This window comes from Oncorhynchus gorbuscha, linkage group LG05 (genome assembly GCF_021184085.1).
Source record: "Oncorhynchus gorbuscha isolate QuinsamMale2020 ecotype Even-year linkage group LG05, OgorEven_v1.0, whole genome shotgun sequence".
In the NCBI taxonomy this organism is placed as follows: domain Eukaryota; kingdom Metazoa; phylum Chordata; class Actinopteri; order Salmoniformes; family Salmonidae; genus Oncorhynchus; species Oncorhynchus gorbuscha.
In genome coordinates this window covers 13,526,178-13,537,695 of record NC_060177.1, presented here as the reverse complement: position 1 = coordinate 13,537,695, position 11,518 = coordinate 13,526,178, and the positions used below count along the sequence as shown (strand labels likewise).

The 11,518-nt window shown below is 43.6% G+C and overlaps 1 protein-coding gene across 1 annotated transcript in view; it reads right to left on the bottom strand.

The window, feature by feature from the left end:
- Nucleotides 1–10,629, bottom strand: part of LOC124035547 (dipeptidase 2-like) — a 20,523-nt gene extending 9,894 nt beyond the window's left edge. The window contains exons 1-5 of the mRNA XM_046349016.1: nt 10,471–10,629; nt 5,204–5,349; nt 4,672–4,798; nt 4,344–4,473; nt 2,817–2,958 (exon numbers count right to left, since the gene is read on the bottom strand). Of these exons, the coding sequence (XP_046204972.1) occupies nt 2,817–2,958; nt 4,344–4,473; nt 4,672–4,798; nt 5,204–5,346 (542 nt within the window). The 5' untranslated portion in view covers nt 5,347–5,349; nt 10,471–10,629. The remainder of the gene's footprint in view (nt 1–2,816; nt 2,959–4,343; nt 4,474–4,671; nt 4,799–5,203; nt 5,350–10,470) is intronic.
- Nucleotides 10,630–11,518: the final 889 nt, after the last annotated feature.

Genomic DNA, 11,518 nt, shown 5'->3' with positions numbered 1-11,518 from the left:
AAGTGTACCTATGATGAAAATTACAGGCCTTGCTTATCTTTTTAAGTGGGAGAACTTGCACAATTGGTGGCTGACTAAATACTTTTTTGCCCCCACTGTATGTATAGGGGTAAGGTCGCTAGACAACAGGATATAAGATAAACAGAGTAGCAGCAGCTTGCATGTGAGTGAGTGTGTCAGTATATATGTATATGCCAGTATATATGTATATGTTAGTGAGCAAATTATGGAGTGAGTGTTTGTGTGTGTTGGAGTGACAGTGTGTGTGAGTGTGTAGGGCTCTGTGAGAAGGCAAATATTAAAATAATAGGTCAATAAAGATACAAGGTAAACTCATATTCGCTATTCGCATAACTCGCTATTTATCAGTTGTATCGCCTGGGGATAGAAGCTGATGTTGTCTACCCTCACCAACTGGGGTCGGACCGTCAGGAAGTCCAGGATCCAGTTGCAGAAGGAGGTTTTCAAACCCAGAGTCATATGCTTGGTGGCGATATTGGAGGGGATAATGCTGTTGAACGCTGAGCTGTAGTCAATGAACAGCATTCTCACATAGGTATTCCTATTCCTATCGACTACAGCTCAGCATTTAACACCATAGTACCCTCCAAACTCTTCATTAAGCTTGACACCCTAGGTCTTGACCCCGCCCTGTGCAACTGGGTCCTGGACTTCCTGACGGGTCGCCCCCAGGTGGTGAGAGTAGGTAACAACATCTCCACCCCGCTGATCCTCAACACTGGGGCCCCACAAGGGTGCGTTCTGAGCCCTCTCCTGTACTCCCTGTTCACCCACGGCTGTGTGGCCATGCAGGCCTCCAACTCAATCATCAAGTTTGCAGAAGACACTACAGTGGTAGGCTTGATTACAAACAATGACGAGACGGCCTACAGGGAGGAGGTGAGGGCCCTCGGAGTGTGGTGTCAGGAAAATAACCTCACACTCAATGTCAACAAAACAAAGGAGAAGATTGTGGACTTCAGGAAACAGCAGAGGGAGCACCCCCCCTATCCACATCGATGGGACAGTAGTGGAGAGGGTAGTAAGTTTTAAGTTCCTCGGCGTACACATCACAGACAAACTGAAATGGTCCACCCACACTGACAGCGTCGTGAAGAAGGCGCAGCAGCGCCTTTTCAACCTCAGGAGGCTGAAGAAATTCGGCTTGTCACCAAAATCACTCACAAACTTTTACAGATGCACAATTGAGAGCATCCTGTCGGGCTGTATCACCGCCTGGTACGGCAACTGCTCCCCCCCACAACCGTAAGGCTCTCCAGAGGGTAGTGAGGTCTGCAGAACGTATCAATGGGGGCAAACTACCTGCCCTCGAGGACATCTACACCACCCGATGTCACAGGAAGGCCAAAAAGATCATCAAAGACAACAACCACCCGAGCCACTGCCTGTTCACCCCGCTATTATCCAGAAGGCTTCTATTTCAAGGCCATCAGACTGTTAAACAGCCATCACTAACATTGAGTGGCTGCTGCCAACATACTGACTCAAATCTCTAGCCACTTTAATAATGGAAAAATGTATGTAATAAATGTATCACTAACCACTTTAAACAATGCAACTTTATATAATGTTTACATACCCTACCTTACTCATCTCATATGTATAAACTGTACTCTATACCATCTACTGCATCTTGCCATCTTGATGTAATAAATGTATCACTAGCCACTTTAAACAATGTCACTTTATATCATGTTTACATACCCTACATTACTCATCTCATATGAATATACTTCACTCTATACCATCTACTGCATCTTGCCTATGCCGTTCGGCCATCGCTCATCCATATATTTATATGTACATATTCTTATTCATTCCTTTACACTTGTGTGTATAAGGTAGTTGTTGTGAAATTGTTAGGTTAGATTACTTGTTAGATATTACTGCATGGTCAGAACTAGAAGCACAAGCATTTCGCTACACTCGCATTAACATCTGCTAACCATGTGTGTGACAAATAAAATTTGATTTGATTTGATTGTGTGGAGAGCAATAGACATTGCGTCATCTATGGATTTGTTTGGGCGGTATGCAAATTGGAATGGTCTAGGGTGGCTGGGATGGTAGAGATAATGTGCCATAAACAGTCTCTCAAAGCACCTCATGATTACAGAAGTGAGTGCTACAAGGCGGTAATCATTGTGGCATGAATCCTTAAGAGTTCTTCGGTACATGAATGATTGTGATCATCTTAAAACTTGAGGATTACAGCCTGGGACAAGGAGAGGTTGGAAATGACTGTGAATATGCCTGCCAGCTGTTCTGCGCATGCTCTGATAACGCTCCCTGGAATACCATCGAGGCGCGTGGCCTTGCGGGTGTTGACCTGATTAAAGACTCTTCTCATGTCGGCCTAGGAGAGCGAGATCAGCCAGTTCTCTGGGTCGGTGAAGACCCTTACCCCCGGCTCGATGTTGTTGCTGACAAAGCGCGCATAAAATGCACTGAGTTTGTCTGGTAGAAAGGCATCGTTTGGCAGATCATGGTTGGTCTTCCTTTGTAATCCGTAATGGACTGTAGCCCCTGCCACATGCGGCAGGTGTCGGAGCCTGTTTAATATGATTCCACCTTATTCCTATATTGTCCTTTTGCTCATTTGATGACAGCGAGGAAGTCATAAGTGTGTGTGTGTGTGTGTGTGTGTGTGTGTGTGTGTGTGTGTGTGTGTGTGTGTGTGTGTGTGTGTGTGTGTGTGTGTGTGTGTGTGTGTGTGTGTGTGTGTGTGTGTGTGTGTGTGTGTGTGTGTGTGTGTGTGTGTGTGTGTGTGTGTGTGTGTGTGTGTGTGTACTCACCAAGGTGTGTTGCAGGTGTGTGTGAGGGCCATGGAGCGAACCCCCAGCTGGTAAAACATACGCAGGGTTGGCAGGCTGCTGTCTATAGAATGACCTCCCTCAATGCTGATCAGACACGCTATCCTGTTAGTGTCATTTAGTCCTGTTGAATACACACACATGATACACACACACACATCATCATCATCATATTCATTATCATCATACTACTGTAAATTGGGCAGAAATATGTTTTTACCAGGCATCAACCCACTTAGACACCCACGCATTTCCATATATTGGTGGAAAGATCAATTTGAAGAACCCATCAAATTACTTCAGAGAGCGTAAATTACAGGCCAGAAGACCAGCTGGCAAGTGTCTCCTTGCCCAGTCTGTAAGCCCAACATGTTTGAAGCTGCCGACCATTGTTCCTGTTCCTAATAACTACAAGGTAACCTGCCTAAATGACTATCGTCCAGTACCACTCGCATCTGCATTTATGAAGTGCATTGAAAGGCTGGTCATGACACACATCAACACCATCATCCCAGACATCCGGGACCCACTCCAACAGATGATGCAATCTCAATTCAACTTCACACTGCTCTCTGCCACCTGGACAAGAGGGGAAATAACTATGAGAGAATACTGTTCATAGACTACACCTCAGCGTTCAACACCATAGTCCCCTCCAAGCTCATCACAAAGCTCGGGACCTTGGGACTGAACACCTCCCTCTGCAACTGGATCCTGGACTTCCTGAGAGGCCGACCCCCAGGTGGTGAGGGTAGGCAACAACACCTCCGCCATGCTGACCCTCAACACAGGGGCCCCTCAGGGGTGAGTGATTAGTCCCCTCCTGTACTCCCTGTTCACTCACGACTCCAAAACCATCATCAAGTTTGCTGACAACACGACGGTAGTAGGCCTAAATACCGACGGAAATGAGACAGCCTACTGGGAGGAGATCAGAGACAACAGCCTCTCCCTCAATGTCAGTAAGGAACTGATCGTGGACTACAGGAAAAAGGGGGAGAGCACGCCCCCATCCACATCTTTGGGGCTGTAGTGGAGCAGGTCGGGAGCTTCAAGTTCCTTGGCATTCACATCACTACGGACTTAACATGGTCCACACACACAGCCATCTCTTCCCCCTCAGGAGGCTGAAAAGATCCTCAAAAAGCTCTACAGCTGCACCATTGAGAGCATCTTGACTGGCTGCATCATCACTTACTATGGCAAAGGCAAAGCACCACAGAGGGGGAAGAAATGCTAAAATCACCAGGAATTCAGAAAGAAATATATAATAACTTAAGAAATCTGTTCCCAAGTATTCCCACAAATAAAAAAAGAAACATGATCATGTCTCAATGTAATCAAAGTATGAAACTATTGTTATTTTCAAATGCTATCTCTTATTGGGCCTATTTGTGGTCAATTTGCAGTGTACAAATTATTATAATTATGTTACGGGCCAACGACCATTCTCACCAAAAAATATCGGCCCGCGGCTGAATCTACTTGCCTACCCCTGGTATATTGTACCTTCAGCAGATGTAACTAGCTCCAGTTCTGGGTTCTCTGTACACATACGGTTGATCACGTCTATCTGTTCCAGTGTGAGCCTCACAGCATCCTTCGCCTGGGCGCCACACAACACGTAGGCTGCAAACACCTGATCAGAGCATGGGATGGGGCAGAGACAAAGCAGGGGGTCAGAGAGCAACACTTGAGTTAGAAGGGTATTATGGCTTTAGTACAACTGTGTGCACATGCACGGACACACATACACACTCACACACTCACACAAACATGCACACGCATACACAATCACACACACACTTAGGCTACTATTAACCATATATTAACCTACCTGAGCGCCGACGTGTCCCGTTGTGAGTCTGTTGATATCCGTGGCCACTTTGCTGATGTTGTGCAGGTCAACCTGACTCAGTCTGTTGCCGTGGAGAATCCTCAGCATCAAAGCTAGGTCATTATGTCTAGGAGGGAGAGAGATGAGGCAGTCATATGTAATAGAGGCGAGGGACTCAAGGTGGAGCCGGAGGGAGACATTTTTATTTATCAAATTTCAAAAGTGACAGCTCCATACAGTACCACGTGTGTGTGGGCGAGTTACATACTGAATTACTCAGTATGGGATGATAATTATTTCTATTTGGAACCACACTTGTTGTGGATACTTGGTGGTGAAGTTCCAAAAGTCTACTGTTGAAAATCCATGAGCTATTCATATTTTAGGCTGCATATGGTATGGCAAAAAATGTCTATGTATCTCTGCACAGACAAATATATCATCAACCAATAATAAGGGATACTGTAGGATAAACTTGTCTCTATTTTAGGAAAACCAGAATAACTAAGACAACTTTTCTCTGTTTACTTACCCATCAATCAAAGGATATTTTGTCATCAAGCCAAATGCACTTCCTGTTGTAGGATCTCCCGATGTCATCCCACAGAGAAAACACAGCATCAAGTTCATCCCCAGGTTTAGAAAATCACCTCCATGGAGTATCCGCGATATCATATTCTATAAATAAAATAATTTTAAGACGTGGTAACTTCAATTAGTCCAGTACTTTTGGTACCACTTTAAACAAACTACAATGTATAAACTCTTTATCAAATCAAATCCAATTGTATTAGTCACATGTGCCAAATACAACAGGTAGACCTTACAGTGAAATGCTTACTTACAAGCCCTAAAACAACAATGCAGTTTAAGAAGGAAAACAATTGAGAAAATAGAAAAATAACAAATAATTAAAGAGCAACAATAAAATAACAGTAGTGAGGTTATATACAGGGGGTACCGGTACAGAGTCAATGTGCGGTGCACAGGTTAGTCGAGGTAATTGAGATGATATATACAGTACCAGTCAAAAATTTGGACACACCTATTCATTCAAGGGTCTTTCTTTATACGTACTATTTATACGCAAACCAGATTGGATGGTGTATCGCTGCAGAATGCTCTGGTAGCCATGCTGGTTAAGTGTGCCTTGAATTCTAAATAAATCACTGACAGTGTCACCAGCAAAGCACCCCCACACCATCACACCTCCTTCTTAATGCTTCACGGTGGGACCCACACATGTAAAGATCATCTGTTCACCTACTCTGCTTCTCACGAAGACAGCAAAGCTGTCATCAAGGCAAAGGGTGGCTACTTTGAAGAATCTCAAATATAAAATATATTTTGAATTTTTTAACACTTTTTTTGGTTACTACATGATTCCATATGTGTTAATTCATAGTTTTGATGTCTGCACTATTATTGTGCAATGTCGAAAATAGTAAAATTAAAGAAAAACCCTGGAATGAGTAGGTGTGTCCAAACTTTTGACTGGTACTGTATATGTAGGTAGAGGTAAAGTAACTATGCATAGATAACAAACAGAGAGTAGCAGCAGTGTAAAAATGCAAATAGTCCAGGTAGCCATTTGATTAGCTGTTCAGGACTCTTATGACTTGGGGGTGGAAGCTGTTAGGAAGTCTTTTGGACCTAGACTTGGTGCTCCTGTACTGCTTGCCATGGAGTAGCAGAGAGAACAGTCTATGACTTGGGTGGCTGGAGTTTTCGGTATAGAGGTCATGGATGGCAGGAAGCTTGGCCCCAGTGATGTACTGGGCCGTACGCACTACCCTCTGTAGTGCCTTGCGGTCGGGGTCCGAGTAGATGCCATACCAGGCAGTGATGTAACCAGTCAGGATGCTCTCAATGGTGCAGCTGTAGAATCTTTTGAGGATATTTTCATTCTCAAAAGGGGAAATAGGCATTGTCGTGCCCTCTTCACAACTTTTTTGGTGTGTTTGGACCATGATGTGGACACCAAGGAACTTGAAGCTCTAAACCTGCTCCACTATAGCCCCGTCAATGAGAATAGGGGTGTACTCAGCCCTCCTTTTCCTGTAGTCCACAAACATCTCCTTTGTCTTGATCACGTTGAGGGAGAGGTTCTTATCCTGGCACCACACTCCCAGGTCTCCGACCTCCTCCCTATAGGATGTATCATCGTTGCTGGTGATCAGGACACCCACTGTTGTGTGATCTGCAAACTTAATGATGTGTTGGAGTCGTGCTTGGCCATGCAGTCATGCGTGAACAGGGAGAACAGGAGGGGACTGAGCACACACCCTTGTGGGGCTCAGTGTTGAGGATCAGCGTGGAAGATGTGTTGTTACCTACCCTTACCACCTGAGGGCGGCCCATCAGGAAGTCCAGGATCCAGTTGCAGAGGAATGTGTTTTGTCCCAGGGTCCTTAGCTTGGTGTTGAACACTGAGCTGTAGTCAATGAATAGCATTCTCACATAGGTGTTCCTTTTGTCCAGGTGGGAAAGGGCAGTGTGGCAAGCAATAGAGATTGAGTCATCTATGGATCAGTTGGGGTGGTATGCAAATTGGAGTGGGTCTAGGGTTTCTGGGATAATGGTGTTCATGTGATCCATGACCAGCCTTTCAAAGCCCTTCATGGCTACAGACGTGAGTGCTACGGGTCGGTAGTCATTTAGGCAGGTTACCTTTGTGTTCTTGAGCACAGGAACTATGGTAGTCTCCTTGAAATATGTTGGTATTACAGACTCTGTCACGGACAGGTTGAAAATGTCAGTGAAGACACTTTCCAGTTTGTCAGTGCATGCCCTGAGTACACGTCCTGGTAATCTGTCTGGCCCTGCGGCCTTGTGAATGTTGACCTGTTTAAAGGTCTTACTCACATCGGCTCCCGAGAGCGTGATCCCACAGTCGTCCGGAACAGCTGGTGCTCTCATGCATGATTCAGTGTGGCTTTCCTCGAAGCAAGCATAGGATCTATTTAGCTCATCTGGTAGGCTTGTGTCATTGGGAAGCTCGCAGCTGTAATTCCCTTTGTAGTCAGTAATAGTTTGCAAGCCCTGCCACATCCGATGAGCGATAGAGACGGAGTAGTACAATTCAATCTTAGTCCTGTATTGATGCTTTGCCTGTTTGATGGTTCATTAGAGGGCGTAGCAGAATTTCTTATAAGCGTCCGGGTTAGAGTCCCACTCCTTGGAAGCAGCAGCTCAGTGCGGATGTTGCCTGTAATCCATGGCTTCTGGTTGGGGTATGTACATACGGTCACTGTTGGGACGACATCATCGATGCACTTATTGATGAATCCAGTGACTGATGTTGTATACTCATCAATGCCATCAGAAGAATCCCGGAACATATTTTATTCTGTCCTAGCAAAACAGTCCTGTAGCTTAGCATCTGCGTCATCTGACAACTTCCGTATTGAGCGAGGCAATGGTACTCCCTGCTTTAGTTTTTGCTTGTAAGCAGGAATCAAGAGGATAGAGTTATGGTCAGATTTGCCAAATGGAGGGCAAGGGAGAGCTTTGTACGCATCCTTGTGTGTGGAGTAAAGGTGGTCTAAAGTTTTTTTCCCTCTGGTTGCACAGGTAACATGCTGGTAGAAATTAGGTAAAACAGATTTAAGTTTCCTTGCATTAAAGTCCCTTGCCACCAGGAGCGCTGTCTCTGGATGAGCATTTTCTTGTTTTATTATGGCCTTATACAGCTCGTTGAGTGTGGTCTTAATGTCAGCATCAGTTTGTGGTGGTAAATAGACAGCTAAAAAAATATAGATGAAAACTATCTTGTTAAATAGTGTGGTCTACAGCTTATCATGAGATACTCTACCTCAGGCGAACAAAACCTCAAGACATCCTTAATATTAGATTTCATGCACCAGCTGTTATTTACATATTTAAACAGACCGTCACCCCTTGTCTTACCAGAGGAAGCTGTAATATCTGTAATATCTTGCCAAAGCATGGAAAACCCAGCCAGCTGTATGTTATCCATGTCGTCGTTCAGCCACAACTCGGTGAAACATAACATATCACAGTTTTTAATTGGTAGATTAGTCTTGATCGGTGCTCATCCATTTTATTATCCTATGATTGCACGTTGGCTAATAGTGCTGATGGTAGAGGCGGATTACCCACTTGCAGTTGGATCCTTACAAGCCACCACGACCTACGTCACCGATAACTCTGTCTCTTCTTCATGCGAGTGATGGGGATTTGGGCCTTGTCCGGTGTCTGAAGTAAATCATTGGCGTCCAACTCCTTAAAGTAAAAATCTTCGACCAGTACGAGGTGAGTAATCGCTGTTCTGATATTCAGAAGCTCTTTTCGGGGGCCATTAGAAACAGTGGCAGAAACATTATGTACAAAATAAGTTACAAATAAAGCAAAAAAAACACACACAATAGCGCAATTGGTTAGGAGCCCGTAAAATGGCAACCATTTCCTCCGGCGCAATTCTGCTTATATGGCATTCATAATAAGCACATATCATTTATAAACAAAATAAGGGCATTCACAGCCGACCGCTCAGACGGGTGAGGGCATTCACAGCCGACCGCTCAGACGGGTGAGGGCATTCACAGCCGACCGCTCAGACGGGTGAGGGCATACCAGCCAACCATTTTTACTTGGTCTAGACAGGTTTTTATTTTTTTATGTAACCTTTATTCAACTAGGCAAGTCAGTTAAGAACAAATTCTTATTTACGATGATGGCCTCCCCCGACCAGACCCGAACGTCGCTTGGCCAATTGTGTGCCGCTCCCTATGGTGACTCCCAATCACAACCGGTTGTGATACGGCCTGGAATCAAACCAGGGTCTGTAGTGACGCATCTAGCACTGAGATGCAGTGCCTTAGACCGCTGCGCCACTCGGGAGCCCATTATGGATTTAGTGACCAACAGTTCTTTACATGGTCTGTAATTTCTCCAGATTTAGCGACCAATAGATTTTACAATATGTACAGATTGATTCTTTAAGATTATAATTTATAGAATGCCTCATGAGTTTAGTTCAACTGTCGTACCCCATCAGAACCAAAAATATAAGCTTGTATAACTCCAATGTTTGTAAATAGAGTAAATGTAAACAAACACTATATAGCCTCAAAACATGGTTAAAACTACATGATAAATTGGGTGGTTCGAACCCTGAATGCTGATTGGCTTACAACCGTGATATATCATACACAGGTATGACAAAACACTTATTTTTACTGCAATAAGGCACCTCAGGGTTTGTGGTATATGGCCAATACACCACAGCACTCTCTATTATCCAGGCACTGTGCATTGCGTTGTGCTTAAAAACAGCCCTTAGCCGTGGTATATTGGCCATACACCACACCCCCTCGTGCCTTATTAAGTAAGTATAATGTTGATATCATGGATGGTCAGTCCTTGCATACATAGCTCTGTGAATTAATAAGAGAGTGGTTACATTTCTCCAGCTGTATTCCTCAGTATTTTACTGCAACATAGGCGGGATGACGGCTGATATTATTTATTCTGCTGACTTTCGCTTTAGGAATGGTTTCTTAAACATATATAGGCCTATTTATAAAGGGTTTATGAAGGCTTAATTCATACTTAAAAATTGTAGTACGTTTAAAGTTGAACATAGCATTTAAAGTAACTTTTACAGTAAATGGGTCAACAGTTTTAACGAGTGAACCAAAACATTACGGAACTATAACTATTACGCAAATAGGCCTACAAATAACGGAAATTCTATTAAAAAAACATAATAATTCAGTAAATCTAGGCAACATAATTATTTAAACAGTAAAGTATTTTTAGCAAAACAAAACTCACTGTGCAAGTTGTTCGATCAGCTGGTCGTTTTTTTTTACAACGAATGATGCATAAATCCGAACATCACAATTCAATAATGCGAATTGTCTAGCTCCCTCCGCCCAGATGTAGGCTACGTGAGTAACTGAAATTAATTGTACTGTAACGTATAGAATAGATCGAGTACATTACGCAGTGTGGTCAGAGATGGGATTACTGCCATCTACTGTCCAATCTAACTAAGAACACTATGGGCCAGTTTCCCAGAGATAGATTGGCCTAAACCTAGACCTAGAAATAAAAACGATTTAAATGTTTTATAGTCCAGCTGTGTCCAGGAAACCAGCCCTTTAAAGGGACAATCTTTAGTTGCCACATACATTTTTGAACATATAAATTAATATGTACCCATTGATTTTTTAAATAATATAGAATTTATGCTTCATGAGTTTAATTCAACTGCCATACCCCATCAGAACCCAAAATATAAGCCTGCTTTACTCCAATGTCTGTAAACATTGTAAATGTAAAACACTGTACAGCCTCAAAACATGCTTAAAACTACCATTTTCATATATTGCATCCACAGCTATGTCTATGCATTTGAGAGTGGTTACATTTATCTAGGCCCATCCTTGAGCTTTTTACCGGAACAGAGGGGGGCGGCCGCTTTGTTATTGTTTCAACTAAGGATTGCCCCTTTAAGTATTGTACTCGTAGCCTAATCTTAGAAATCCCCGACCTAGGTGTGTATGCTGGAACACTGAGGGTATTTGATTAATGCCCTGGGACTGCCCCGGGTAAACCGGGTTAGCTTTAATTGCATTTGTTTTGGAACCGGCTGCCTCCCGGGCGTGAACTAGGTACTTCATTTTGGCCGACGGTAGAGTCGGCTCAAAACAAAAGTGGCCATAGGTTAAGCATGTGGAGTAAATTGTAGGACTCTGTTTTCACGTGCAAAAATTATTGCTCTTGATAAAAACACTATCTGCAATCCAAATGCAAAAGTTAGAAAATGCAAAAAAAAATTGTTAGAGGATGTAGGTTTCTGAACAATGCATCATGCTGC